This window comes from Ostrinia furnacalis, unplaced genomic scaffold (genome assembly GCF_004193835.3).
Source record: "Ostrinia furnacalis isolate ACB-3 unplaced genomic scaffold, ASM419383v2 OfSCF7285, whole genome shotgun sequence".
NCBI lineage: Eukaryota > Metazoa > Arthropoda > Insecta > Lepidoptera > Crambidae > Ostrinia > Ostrinia furnacalis.
Window position 1 is genome coordinate 231,377 of NW_021137524.1, and position 15,744 is coordinate 247,120.

Below are 15,744 nucleotides of genomic sequence, written 5' to 3' on the forward strand. Positions count from 1 at the left end.
TAACATGGGAATGTTACGTTACACAGGGAAATGCCTTTCAACCGACAAATTAGAAAAACGAGTATCAATTATTTACTATTTATACTAATGGTGTGACATAAATAATTTGAACGGCGGGTATTTATTAAAAAGCTATTTAGATAGGCTTTTATCTACTCGTATGTTTTAAATTATTTTGATTAATGATAGCTAACAGATTCATCGTAAAGCTAAGGGAGAGGAACATCATTAGTGGGACTAATGACATGAATTTAAAAACCAGCGAAAATAAATAATTATTAATTGATAGGTATTCTATTATTTAGTAATACTTAGGCCCGATTCGACCAAACGTTTATCCGAGAATATCTCCTGGTATAACTGGCACATTGACAGTTTCAGTATGGGAAATTTATGTAAAAAAAAATACATACCTACAGCCGAACATATAACCTCCTCCTTTTTTGAAGTCGGTTAAAAACTGACGATTTATTCTGAGATTAATATTGACTCTTTGGTCGAATTCACCCTTAATCGAATTAAGTAGGTGTGGGTAAGTAACGTCTTTGTTGTTTAGAGGTAAATATTGAGGGTCTCGGTCCTGGGTCCGAATCTCAGGAGGAGCTATATGACGCCAATGACGTTTCGATCCGAAACGTTAAAATCGGGAAGTGCACACCTGGAACACTCCTGCGCATGCCGCGTGGCGAAAAACCTAAATGTTCTCATATTAATCAGTTGGTTCAATTCCCTTAGTGGTCATAGTTTAGTAAGGACTATAAAGTTAAATGGTTTGTTAACTTTATGGTTAGAACTGGGTGTGATGAGAAAACCATGAGAAAAAATATGGCATCAAAATACGTAACTTTGAAACCAAAAGGTATTTTCACATTTTGGGACAATGTAATCGATTGTATTAATTAAATTATTTCATAACGTTCTTAATTTATTTTAATAATAGCTCAAATTAGTCAAAATTATTGACCAAAAATTATTTAATTTTATTTGTAAAATAATTTTGTGTCTGTCGTTAAAGACAGTGGTGCCATCTACCGAGCAAACGTGACAATTCGTTGTTGCGAAGATAGTACTACGATATAAAAGTGAATCTCACTGTGCAAGATGTCGTTAAATAAAACTATGAACATTTATATAAATTTTTCGTTTATTTCCAAACAATTTTAGTAAAATAACATTTCTGTTTGACATTATTCGCAAAGTTATTATAGCATTATTATAATAATACATTTAAGAAATTAAATTACTCTTATACATACTGGTAAAAGAAATAAGTTACTTATAATTTACAATATAAATCATGCACCTTTTAGCACTTCATGGCACAATTTAAACAACATGATTTTTAAAACTAACAATTTGGTTATATAAAAATAAAAATGAATTAGTACGAAAGATTAAATTCTTAGCTGTAGTAAATATTTATGACAAAGCTTTTAAATTATCAATATTATCATAGTAGTAGGTAATATATGTAATAGGTACTAAGATTTGTTGTGTTATCAATGAGGGTTTTCGCGAATGAAAGATCCGCTAGATGGCGGGACGTGGATGTGGAGTCTGACTGCTGCGTGATTGGTGGATTTTGACATATATGTCAATGTCATGTCAAAAATAACCAATCATGCAGCATTAATTTTGCTTATTATTAGAAACGTTAAATATTTTTGTTTTTTGTAAACCCTGTTACTTTGTCAAAACTGTTTACGTGACATTGGCGAAATCATGGTTCTCAAAACCAAGCCGTTGCCATAATAAAAGAAGAAGAAGAAGCATTTGGACCTCGCGTCTACGTATTGCCATCTGGCGGATTTTTCATTCGCGAAAACCCTCATTGTATATTGATGAGAATCGTCCCTTTTTTCCAAAAAAACCATGATTTGATTTCACAGTTAGTTTTTTTATCACCTGATATTTTACTCAATCATGAAATCTATCATAATCACTTCCAATATGTCATACACTGTACATCCATTAGTATTGATGAACAACAACGAACTGTCCTGTCCCACCCGTGACATTAACAGGGGGGTGACATCGTCAATACCGGATCCTGGTTCCAATTTTTTTCACGTTGGACACTATACGATGGTGACGCCCTCCTGTCAATGTGTTTGGTAAGACAGTTCAGTGTAGTTCATCATCATCAACACTGATCAAAATCTTGATCACCTATCACTTTGAGTAATCACCGTACAAGACAGCGGATTATTCACATATCGCCTCGTGGTTCTCATTCTCCCAGCCGCCACGCTGTCAAACACCCATTTTGAGCTGACCTCCCCTTCTGAACTACCCAACGTCATGTCAAAGGCGCCATGTTGCCCGGTGCTGCCATCTATGACGACAGCACCGCAGAGTTTGAGCAGTTGTATGGCCGCATCTTTTTGGTCCGTTTGGGGGGTTATAAGGACTTTCATGCCGTTGAAAATGTCGTAAGCGTATTCTGAACGCATACGGCCTAGGGCGGAGCGTTCTATGCGCGCTTTCTGGAAGAAATAGATTATATTTCGTCAGTAATCAACATTAACTTAATACCACGTCACCAATAGTTATTTAATTTTTAGCGTTAAGAGTTACATCTCAAACTAATTTAAAAAACACGTCACGTTACCAATGTTGTTAATAGCTTGAAGTTATCGCATGCGTATTTGATTTGAGCAACTAAGGCTGGGTTGCACCATCTTACTTTAAGAAACGTCAAAAATCTGTCAACCTCCATATAAAAACACCGGTTATTGTTATAGTTACGGTTAAAGTAAGTTGGTGCAACTCAGCCTTAATAGTACAGTCAACGTCAAATACTCGAGGGCTATCGTTTTAGCGCTCACCAGTTAGCGCCACTGTAGAGTAAGGTCCTGTCACTTGCTAGTAGCGAAGACAGTGGCACCAACTGGTGAGCGCTAAAGTGATAGGAGGACTATTGCATTTGCACTCATTAAGATGGCACCACTGTAGAGTAAGGTCCTGTCAATCGCCAGGGGTACCAACTGTTAAGTATAAAAACGATAGCCCTCGGTTGTGTTGTCAACTTTTTGGCCACTTTGGGTGTCACGAACTATTTGACGCTGCTTGTACAGACAGAAAAATAGCAATAATTTAGCATTTTATTAGTGTTACTAATGTAAATGACTTGCAATTATCATGCATAGCTATTTTAACAATGAATAGTATGTCACAGCATAATATTGGAACCACTCACCATAAAGCAGGTTTCAGATTATTTCAAGTTATAAAAAAAACAGTTTAGGAAACGTTAGGCACAGATGAATGTGGTCCCTTAAAATGGTGCATTTTTTTGTTAAAACAAGACAACACCTTCAACAGATTAGTATTAGTAACAGACATGCTGCAAAACCCATCAAAACAATACAATAAACGAAAAAATAAACATAATTACCAGAGAAATCTTTCTCAAATGCGGCACCTCATATCCGTGGTGATGGATCCATTTCCCCGCTTCTTTAGAGTCTGTAGCCCACTTGGCATACAACACTCTACAACCCCTAGCCGCCCCAGCCAAGGCATTCAAAGTCCTAGCCTTTTGAATATCACTCCGATGTACCACCAACGGTTCATTTGTCACACCTGATAGCCTCAAATCATTTATATTTGTCACTCCCGATATATCACAGTTATTCACAGATAAATAATCACAGTTCACGTTAGTTCTGTCACTGCACTTTGTCACTGTTACACCGCGTTTAGGATTCAAGTGACTGGAAGCGATACCGGAGCAGTGATTTTCGTCGTCATCACGGCACGAGCCGAGTAGTACGTGCGTGGTTTTTCTCGTGACGTGCGCTTGGATGCGACCGTCCATGGAACGGATGGCGGTTGATAACTCTTGACGCTCGCTGCGACCCATGCCTGTTAGCACCTGAAAGGTTTGGAAAATGAAATAATGATTAGAATATTATAATGCCTCTCTTTCTTCTTTTTATACATAACTAGCGGCCGCCCGCGACTTCGTACGCGTGGTTCCCGTTTTACCCCCTTCCCGCTTTTCTGTTGAAATTTTTCCTGAATTTTCTTTGCTATGAACCTCACGGAGCCCGAGACCTTTCCAACGAATGCAAAACCGTGGAAATCGGTTCGTGCGTTCTGGAGTTATAGCGTCAGGGAGGAAAATCCGACTTATTTTTATATAGTAGACAAGGAAAACATAATAGAACCTAAACTACGAATACAGGAAAAATGTTTTTTTTTTTTAAAGTTACATCGCTTGCACAAACTGTTGCATTGATGACACATTTGTGTTTGTACACAGTTTAGTTAAGGGGACTTAACATTTATTGTCAGCTGTCATATTGGGTACCTACACTTTTTTTTAGCTCAATATCCCTTTATTAAATAATGCAGCAATGGACTGCCATAGGCTAAAAGATAGCTAGCAAGCAGTGTTTTTTAGGCAGCCATGTCATGTGACACACTAGGTGTGTTCATTCGTTTCAGACAAATGACGTCCACAGCTGGACAAAGGCCTCCCTAAAGTACGTATGCCGGCTCATGTTCGCCACTTGAGAACTTTTCTGCCCCATCGGCCAACAGCTCTACGATCTTTGAAATGCTAGTTAAGTTGGTAATTCTGCGGGCTATTTAATTATTCTTTCATGCTATATACTTGGTTCATAAGGCGAACTTAATGCCATTGGGTATTCTCTGCCTTAAGGTTAACACCTTTGGTCTAGTTGACTGTCGGTTACTTTAGTTTTCCCGTGGATCTATGGACTTCCCAATTTCCCAAAGTACTCTCCATAAAAGCTATTAAATTCTAAAATGTACTTACGATCCTAGGCTTGTCAACGTTGGCGCTGGCAACGCGCGGCGTGGCGGCGGCGACCAGTTTGCGAGCGAGTCTCTCGGCGCGCGCCAGGCACTTGTAGTCTGACCCTAATTAACCGTATGGGCTGCCTGAAGAACCTATTAAGGTCTTCCTAAAGTACTTCCTTAAGTATTTGACCAGTGTGTGTTGCCAGTGATGGTGTATGGCTCTGAGACGTGGTCGCTTACTATGGGCCTCATAAGAAGGCTCAAGGTAACCCAAAGAGCGATGGAGCGTGCTATGCTCGGAGTTTCCCTGCGTGATCGAATCAGAAATGAGGAGATCCGTAGGAGAACCAGAGTGACTGTCATAGCCCGCAGAATCGCTAAAATCAAGTGGCAGTGGGCGGGGCACATAGCTCGAAGAGCTGATGGCCGCTGGGGCAGGAACGTTCTTGAGTGGCGACCACGAGCCGGAAGACGTAGCGTGGGCAGGCCTCCCACTAGGTGGACCGACGATCTGGTGACGGTCGCGGGAAGTACCTGGATGCAAGCGGCGCAGGACCGGTCTTTGTGGAAATCTTTGGGGGAGGCCTTTGTCCAGCAGTGGACGTCTTTCGGCTGAAACGACGACGAAAGTACTCGCTATAAAAACTAAGCTCTAAAATGTACTTACGATCCTAGGCTTGTCAACGTTTGCGCTGGCAACGCGCGGCGTGGCGGCGGCGACCAGCTGGCGCGCGCCAGGCACTTGTAAAGCCTGGTCCGTGAGCACGTAGAATCCCGTCCAATGACCCCAAGCTACCCATCCTTATCGCTCACGCGTAATTATATTGCTGTCGCGACTGTGCGACGGGCGCCCGCAGTGAGTGTGCGAGCGCGACAGCAACATAATTACGTGCGAGCGACAAGGATGGGCAGCTTGGGGTCATTGGACGGGATTCTACGTGCTCACGGACCAGGCTTTAATCTGACCCTAATTAACCGTATGGGCTTCCTGAAGTACCTATTAAGGTCTTCCTAAAGTGCTCTCTATAAAAACTAAGCTCTAAGATGTACTTACGATCCTAGGCTTGTCAACGTTGGCGCTGGCAACGCGCGGCGTGGCGGCGGCGACCAGTTTGCGAGCGAGTCTCTCGGCGCGCGCCAGGCACTTGCGCGAGCGCTGAGTTGGCTTGGCCGCTTTGGGGGGGTTGGTGGTGTCTGCGTCTGGGGTAGAAGGTAAGTTATTTATTTACTAGCTCTCCTGGAATTTTGTCTGTCACAGAAAAACTTTATCGCGCGCGTCCCTGTTACAAAAACCGGGATAAAAACTATCCCATGTCCTTTCCCGGGACTCAAATTATCGCTATACCAAATTTCATCAAAATCGGTTCAGTGGTTTAGGCGTGAAAGTGAGACAGACAGAGTTACTTTTGCATTTATAATACTAGTATTATAAGATAGTATAGAAGTATAGATTTACTAGCGACCCGCCCCTGTTTCGCACAGGTACAATGTATTACACTTAAAAGAGGACGGTCCTCTTGAATCACTCTTATCTATTAAAAAAACGTCCAAATCAGTTGCATAGTTTTAAAGATCGAAGCATACATAGGGACCGACAGACAGGAAAGCGACTTTGTTTCATAATATGTAGTAATGATTTATTGCGTATTGTTTAGTCAATAGATTAGGGCACTCTAAGAAACAAATATGGCAGTATGACATTGGGTGCGCTTGGCGGAAAAAAAGAGCTTGGGATCGCTTGTAAGCAAAATGGCGATCGCTAAGCGGCACTGCTAAAAATGAATGAAACATGTCACTATTAAAATTCCACTGTACAGTTTTTTAGTGCAAAAGTATTTAAAAAAAAAAATTAGCAAATGTGTCCACACCGAAAATTGTCGTACCGATCGCCATTTTGCTTATAAGCGCTTATTTTCGCCGAACACAACCATTCTGTTGATATTGAGCACCGTTTTTAACCTACTGATGATTTAAGACGATAAATGAATGGCGTAAATCGTTTGTTCCCAACGAGTCACAACCAAACAGTCACACCGTTACTCGATGGGACATCTCTTAACTACCCGTTCGCGCTAAGTTTGCCGGTCCGTGGAACGCAATTAGTTGGTGATTAAACGCAATTAATGCGTCTTATTTTACGCAAATACACAATTTTTATCAATATTAATAAATAAAAAATATTTTTAACATAATTTGCTATAGTTATAGACGTTTCCCTTCGAGTGACGTCATATCGCCAGCGGCAAACTTATCGCGAACGGATAGTAAAATGTTTTGTCCCAACGAGCTACTAGCTGCACAGTTAGTGAGCTACTGGTTTCAAAGCGGAGCGGATGCGGTGGAGACGCCATGGATGCGATTCTTTACTTTCACAAGCGTACCAGGCAAGATATTATGGAAGCATGCAACGTTTTTCAAAGAGACAGCTTTCTTACCAGACTCATCATCCGAAGCCGTATTCTTGGTTTCCTCTGCCTCCTTCTGCGTGAAGAGTTTCCTTCTAGACTTGGCAGGCGGCGCCGGACTGATGGAAACAGGCAGGGCTCGTCGCGGCGCGGTGTTCACGCGAGTTTCGATGTCTAGAAATGAGGGTAGAATGTGAATAAATAATAAATACCTGTGGTTAGGGACATTGGTGGGGAATACACCCGGTATAAATAACCAGATGTGGGGCAAATTCGAGCAGCTTAGCCCGAAACTGGTTGATAAAATGAACTTTGTTTACGGTCATGACAGCGTCACTTATCAAATCGCTGACGTATTCAGAAACAAGAAATTCTATATAGATTTGGTTTTGGATATCAAAAAGTTTCAATAAATAAACATGTCGGCGCCGGACACAGATGCTGCAATTATTATTGATGATTAATAGTACCAATCTTAATAATTATTATGTTATCTGCATAAATCTGTAGAGCGGAAGGTTTGTGATTCCTAAACGTAACACCCGACTAATGCGCAGAAAAAGGTAACTGTCAATCAGTTTTGTGATGTCAAGTGTGAGCAAGCGGCTACGAGGTTATCTTTGAAAGCGTGTTGAGTTTGGTGGAGGAATTTACGAGATTCTGCCGTCGGTGGTTGAAGGATCCGCGTCGTTGCGATACTTTCAGTCACTATTTGTGGGATTTTCTCTTTCGTTTTGAGTTTTTATTGTGTGTGGGTGGTGGCTAGCCAGGTAAGTACTTACTAACATCTTGTTTGTCTCGTATTAGTTTAATTAAAACCGATTTTGGTCGTTGTACAATGAGCGTCCTCACGCCGGAGCCTCCGGACCCTCCGGATGAAGACATGTTGTCGCCACCCGTTTTTTCGTCTGTAAGCCAAGCCAATAGGAAACATAAACTTCCTTCGGAAGTACCAAATTCTACGACGAGCGTAGATAAAAGAACAAGGGGAACGGGTGATGTGGATCCCTCGGCTTCGCAACAATCGATTTACACGCACCCCAGTTTCTTGGAATCCCGTACATACACCAGTGATGACCATGGTCCCTTTATTGTTCAAGTTTCTCGTACCGTACCTGACCCTGCAGCGGGCACTACCATTCGCCCCATTAAGTTTGGCCAACTGGTCCATCGTAATGGCGTGAAGGGTATCGTCCGAGATGGTATTAAAGCCGCTGGACGTAACAGAATAATAATTGAGTTTTCCAATGGGGAAGAAGCCAATAAATTTGTCACCTGCCAATTATTGACTGAAAATAAGTACACAGCAATGATTCCCACCTACCACGTGACTCGCATGGGCTTAGTGCGCGGAGTACCAACCGACTGGTCTCTGGATGAGTTCATAGACTCTTTAGAAATCCCAGAGGGTTTCGGGATTGTCCTGAAAGCCAGACGGCTCAACCGTAAAACCATTGTCAATGGTAAAGCCACATGGACACCATCTCAAACCGTGGTTCTGACTTTTTCAGGGCAAAAACTACCAAAAAGGGTGTACTCTTTCCATACTTCAATGGTAGTGGAATCCTACCAACTTCCCACCATCCAATGTCACAACTGTTGCAGATTTGGCCACATTAAAACACAATGCCGTTCTCAACCTCGGTGCTACCGTTGTGCACAGAATCATGTAGGAGATAACTGCAACATTGCAGAGGAAAGGTCATCGTGCCTCCTTTGCTCAGGCTCCCACCTAGCCACAGACAAAAATTGCCCGGAACATATTAGACAACGGAAAATTAAACAGGTGATGTCTCAGGAGGGTATTTCATATATGGAAGCGTCAGGACTTACACCAAAATCCANAAAAAAAAAAAAAGAGTTTGGTGGAACGTTAAATTGTAGGAAAAGTGATTGTCAACCATCCAAGATATTATCTCCTTGCCCGTTAACCCACGCCTATGGAGATTCCACCCTTAGAGTTCCTTCTGATAGAGACCCAGTGCCTTTAAACATTTATTATAAATCGTCATTTTTAAAATAATGTAACATACGCTGTGAATAAAAACAGACGGGTAGCCCCATTTTGTGAGTAATTATTCTGCCTTTTTAACTTTTTTTTACTATTGAGCAAAAGGCAGCTATTTGACCGCAATCAAACCTAATGTTATTTATATGTAGTAGATGCACTCCTTCACTTGAAAGATCTAAAGATTTTAAACTCTAAAAAAGACACTAAAACAAACGAAGCAAACACACACCAGTCTTCTCTCGCGACAAGTCATGGGACGTATCGTCTTTTCTTCTGATGTTCGGTCTCGCTGAACAGCCTCAGGCGAGGCTTGTCTTTGTCGTCTTCCTTGTCTTTGTCTCCTGATAAGGGTCAGATATGATAACACTCACCAGTCTTGTCCCTCGACGCATCTGTGGATCGGTCTCGCGACGAGTCGTGAGACGTATCCGTGGTCTTTTCTTCAGATGTGTCGAGCTCAGTCTCACTTGACAGCCTCAGGCGAGGCTTGTCTTTGTCGTCTTCCTTGTCGGAGAGCAAGTCTAGTAGGGATATATTCTCCATTTCGGCTTTTTTCTGGAATTTAGAAAGATAATGATTGAGCGCTTTGACGTGGGAAAAATATGCTAGATAGTGGTTTGAGCGCTTTGACGCGTGACAAATATACTGGACAGTGGATAAATAGGCTGGATAGTGGATAAATAGGATGGATAGTGGATAAATAGGATTGATAGTGAATGAATAGGATGGATAGTGGATAAATAGGATGGATAGTGGATAAATAGGATGGATAGTGGATAAATAGGATGGATAGTGGATAAATAGGATGGATAGTGGATAAATAGGATGGATAGTGGACAAATGGGCTGTATAGTGACTAAACTAATTTTTCTACTTCTGCCTTACTACCTACTACTACTGCCTTAGCATCCGCAAGCAAAGCCCTATCGGCGAGGAAGGCCGGATAGTGGACAAATGGGCTGGATAGTGGCAAAATAGGCTGAACCTGCACAAATAGGCTGGATAGTGGACAAATAGACTGGATAGCGGCTACAACTTACCAGCAGCTGTCTCAGTGTCCTCGGCAAGGGCAGGTCGGAAGCCCTAGCGGCCGCTGGGAAGGCCTGCTCGGGCAGCCTTTTGTTAGAGGCAGCGCAGGCCTCCACCCATAAAGGAGACACCAGCCGAGTTGTCAGCGCAGGACAAATAGGCTGGATAGTTGCCAAATAAGCTGGATGGATAGTGGACCAATAGGCTGGATAGTGGACAAATAGGCTGGATAGTGGACAAATAGGCTGTATAGTTGCCAAGCCAAATAGGCTTGATAGTGGACAAATAGACTGGATAGTAGCTATAACTTACCAGTAGCTGTCTCAGCGTCCTCGGCGAGGGTAAGTCCGAAGCCCTAGCGGCGGCTGGGAAGGCCTGCTCGGGCAGCCTCTTGTTGGATGCCGCGCACGCCTCCACCCACAAAGGAGACACCAGCCGAGATGCGAGCGCGCGGGCTTTAGCACGGGTGGCGCGGCAGCCGCCTGCAATAAATAAACGTGCGTGATTACATGTTTTGTAGTTTTTAAATTAATAAAAAGTTATGATAAATAATCTATGGAAGTGATAATCCTTCATGCTATACAAACACATTTAGATTAAGCTAAAGAATCCACAGCACCACGCGTGTTGTGGATTAATAAAACGGGAGTATTCCCACCTCTCGTTCCCACCGCTGCAACTATGTGTAGCCAGGATCTACAGCTTGACAGCCAATAAAAACCCAACAACCAGTGAAGTTTAGTTGTCAGTTGTGGATTATCGATCCAATCATGAAATGAAAATAACTGATATATCTTGAGTCCAAACCAGATGCGTGACGATAAGACTCTAGTTCTCACCACTACAACTCTTGTGATCTACAGCTTGGCGGTCACTAATGAAAAACCCAACGGGTGAAAGCCAAGTTTAATTCAGACACTTGTGATTATCGATCCAATAATTAAATGAAAACTACTAATCTTCCTAACAACCTTATCTTGAGCCCAAACCAGATGCGTGACGATAGGGCTCCAAGAATGCACGAGCGAAGCCCCAACTCGGTGACTTTGACTTCATTTGACATCTGCATGCTTTGTGCGTAATTTTACAATCATACCTTGAGCCCAAACCAGATGCGTGACGATAGGGCTCTAGTTTTCACTGCTACAACTCCTGTGTGTCCAAGTTCTACTTGTCACTCAGAAACGTTCCCTGCAATTACATACATTTTGATTTGTCAGCGCCGACGATCAGCGAGCGGTCAGCGCGATTCTAAAACCAGCCGTATGGGTGCTAGCTTAACGGATATACTACTTTTTTTTCTTATGTCCCTAACAATCTCACCTTGAGCCCAAACAAGATGCGTGACGATAGGGCTCCAAGAATGCACGAGCGAAGCCCCAGCGTGGTGACTTTAACTTCCTTTGACATCTGCACACTGCGCCTAATTTTACAATCTCACCTTGAGCCCAAACAAGATGAGTGGCGATTAGACTATTTCTCACTGCTACAACTCCTGTGTGTCCAAGATCTACAGCTTGCCGGTCACCAATGAAAATCCAACTGGTGAAAGCCATCTAGCCCCAAAATAAGCAACTAATATGCTTGTGTTATGGGTGCTAGCTTAACAGATATACTACTTTTTTTTCTTATGTTTCTAACAATCTCACCTTGAGCCCAAACCAGATGCGTGACGATAGGGCTCCAAGAATGCACGAGCGAAGGCCCAGCATGGTGACTTTACTTGACATTTGCATGCTTTGTGCCTAGCCTAACCATCTCACCTACAAAAACCAGATGCGTCGCGTGACACTTTGTGCCTAATTTTATCTCACCTTGAGCCCAAACCAGATGCGTGACGATAGGGCTCCAAGAATGCACGAGCGAAGGCCCAGCATGGTGACTTTACTTGACATTTGCATGCTTTGTGCCTAACCTAACAATCTGACCTTGAGCCCAAACCAGATGCGTGACGATAGGACTCTAGTTCTTACCGCTACAACTCCTGTGTGTCCAAGTTCTACTTGTCACTCAGAAACGTTCCCTGCAATTACATACATTTTGATTTGTCAGCGCCGACGATCAGCGAGCGGTCAGCGCGATTCTAAAACCAGCCTTATGGGTGCTAGCTTAACGGATATACCACTTTTTTTTCTTATGTTTCTAACAATCTCACCATGAGCCCAGACCAGATGCGTGACGATAGGGCTCCAAGCGGGCACGACCGAAGCCCCTAGTGCAGTGAGCGCCGCCCGCAGCGCCAGAGCGCGGGACTCCGCCCCCACTTCCACCAGCGCTACCACGCCTACCAGCACTTCGCTTGACATCGCAACGCTTTGGGCCACCTGAAAAGGTTTTTTTAATGGGGTCGTTATTATTATTTATTATTATTATTATAGCTTTTTATTCCACAATTTTACAGTTTGATTCAATTAATCTATATCTCTTGTTTGTGGCCCCACTTGGGTGAAAGCCTCCTCCATCTTTTTTTTCCACCTTTCCCTGTCGCTGGCTATGGGGTCGTTAACCACTAATCAATTTAAATAGAAAAGATAATATTATTAACTAGCGGCAGCCCGCGACTTCGTACGCGTGGACCTCGTTTTACCCCCGTTAGATATCATGTTGATAGATGGCGCTTTTTATTATTATAGCTTAATATTCCACATTTTTTACAGTTTGATTCAATTAATCTGTATCTCTTGTTTGTGGCCCCACTTGGGTAAAAGATGGCGCTTTTTAGGCACGTCTTATTTATTTATTGAAATTTATTTGTCAAATAACGTCATAAATTAAAGCCTATATTATGTTAATCTGGGTTATAAACAATAATACTGTAAAGTTTCAACAAAATCAGCGTAGTTTTTACGTGAAAGAATACTAGGTAACAAACATCCAAAAAACATGACATCCAAACTTTCGCCTTTGTAATATTAGTAGGATAGTAGAATTAGCAGAAAGTAGGACTAGTAGGATTTGTGTTGGGCAAGGGGAATCATACACAATGCGGAATGTGTTTACTTTGACCTGACTGCTAACCGCATCCAGTGTGACAATTTAACAAATCCTTTAACCCCTCCAGCTAACTTAATTACATGCTTGTGTGAGGAGTAGATTCACCATAATAGTCTACCAAACGGTAGGTTTGTAACCTTTGTACTACAGGGGAACTATAAGGTCCAACACTGACATTGTATTTTATTTTTACCTGACTTATTTTTACTTAAGCTGAAAGAAGGATTAGCACTTACTTTTGCAGTCAAGACATCTCTTGCTAGATTGTTCTTTGTATTAGAATTAGTTACGACTGGTTTTTTGAAGACATTATTTCGTTTCGCAATCGTTGGTTTCTTCTTTGTCACGGGTCTCCCTGGCAGTCGGTTGCTTGGACTGAGCGGGTCCGGTTTTCCCTTCAGTTCTGACCATTCTTCTCGCAGACGGATTCTTTCAGCAATGGCTGAGCGTCGCTGAAATTAGAAATATTGGCTAAGATTAACAGCTGATTTGTATGAAGAGTATCAGTAGTAGATGGATTTCCTATTATAATTATATTGCATGTGTTATTAATTTACATATTAGATAGATAAAATTATTACATATTAACAGTACAGTCAGCATCAAATAGTTCATGATATCCAAAGTAGCCAATAAGTTGTAGTTAAGTTGACGAATATAGCTTATTACAAAAACAGCAGCAATTAATAAATGTTCATTTGAGTTACAAAGCTAACTACAGACATAATATCTTGATTTACTACAGACATGGAATGTTAATGATATTGGGACGATATTATTGACAACAAGAAGCGGACAACATAAAATGTTCCTGAAAAATCACACTATTTAGGTTCTAGTTGAAGGATGCTTAAATGAGTAAATATGATAGAAATTATAGAAATAGGTTACTTACCAGACCAGCTGCACTCCTATTATTTTCTTTATTCATTTTCCTGTCTATATAAAATACCACTACCACTAAAACAACACAAAATTCAAAAATAAAATTACAAAAACAGAACCATCAACCACTACATTGTACACTTATTTAAAACATAAAATGAAGGTTAATACGTATATTAGCCAATATTCTTGATTACCTTGAGGGATAGACGCTTCTAGTTAGTCAATAAATAGCTTTTTTACCTAGTAATTAGGTAAGTCAAAAACAAGCAACGAAAAACACTTCTCATTTAGGTTACCCACGGTTTATGACCTTGGTATGGTTTTAAAACATAATAAACATCAAATACTGTCTCAGGGACTATGATTATTAATAAAATTCTCAAAAAACATATGAGAAACTTCGAAAATAAACATGCAAACATAAATAAACAGCTGTTTGCTTTTTTTGTTTGACAGGTGACAGGTTTGAACTTGTCTGTTTAACTTTTTTATGAGCTATAGTTATGGACATGAAACTTTAGTTTTTAGCCACGACTATATCCTGCTAGGAGTTTAATATTCGGTGGTCTCACAACTAGAGATGGGTTTCCACCCGGGTAAAAACCCAATAAAAACCCGTTTCATTCCACCCGTGGGTGTTTACACCGGGTGAAAACAAATAATTTTATAATTATTTCAATTGGTATCTTTTCTTTATTTTTATTGAATTTTTCTCATTTAAGTTTATTGATTAATAAGTAATAAGTCAAAGGAGTTGTCCCAATTTCGGCCCGGAGGTTGTACGCCATATCAAAAATCAAGAAAAATCTACTGATTAAGGGAAAAATATAAATAACTATATCTAGCATATAATTTAGCCGCTCAAAATCAAAAACTATTCATGAATTATCATTCTCAAATGCATACACAAGATGGCGTATGGCGTCAGATAAAAAAAAAGATGAACCATAGACTCTCGCTGTCAGATTTCATCTGTCACTCTCCACCAAGATACGACTTAATGTCAAAAGTGACAGATGTCATCAAAATGACATTCGTCCACCATGATGGTTTTTGTGGTTGAGTATTGCTATTTTCTTAACAATCTTTTGTTTTAAGCGAATAAACTAAGCTATTTAAAAGAAATTGAATGATAAGAAACTGTTGTACATTTAAAAGCCCTTCTTTTTGGTAGGTGTACAGGTTGTGGGCCTAGGCTCCATACATTTTGGGACAACTCCTTTAACACTAATATGCATTTATATCGTGGCCAAATCGTAAAATTGATCACGTTATGATGATGTGACCAATTATTTTATAAAATGGTGTTATTTCAAGAATCGTTGAACCGATTTAGAAGAAATTTAGTAGGAACACAATAATTTGTGATCATGGCAAGGACATGGAGGGGGGGATGCCAAAGATGCCAAACTCTCTCTTTGATGACATTACGGTATAAAGTTAAAAAAAACAACACCAACTACAAAGTACTTCTGCTTAAAAACTTGAAATCGAACCGCCCTTCCGCCCCTGTAACCCATTGTAACGTTTTTCAAGCCCTCCTCTCCCCCCAGATTGCATTACGTAACACTAGAACGCCCCCTTAGCAACAAATACCACTTCTCACTTTAAAAAACGCTATTTTTGTTTTCACCCACCAGAATGGGT

The 15,744-nt window shown here is 41.1% G+C and overlaps 1 protein-coding gene across 1 annotated transcript; it reads right to left on the reverse strand.

Moving 5' to 3' along the window:
* Positions 1 to 2,140: 2,140 nt before the first annotated feature.
* LOC114363776 (microcephalin) lies at positions 2,141 to 14,492 on the reverse strand. The gene is made up of 10 exons (XM_028319594.1): positions 14,292 to 14,492; positions 14,105 to 14,169; positions 13,446 to 13,661; positions 12,371 to 12,539; positions 10,528 to 10,697; positions 9,558 to 9,741; positions 7,206 to 7,349; positions 5,825 to 5,970; positions 3,398 to 3,877; positions 2,141 to 2,486 (listed from the first exon to the last, which is right to left on the reverse strand). Exons 2-10 carry the CDS (start codon positions 14,138 to 14,140, stop codon positions 2,166 to 2,168), a joined length of 1,866 nt encoding a protein of 621 aa, XP_028175395.1. The 5' UTR covers positions 14,141 to 14,169; positions 14,292 to 14,492; the 3' UTR covers positions 2,141 to 2,165.
* Between the last annotated feature and the right edge of the window lie 1,252 nt (positions 14,493 to 15,744).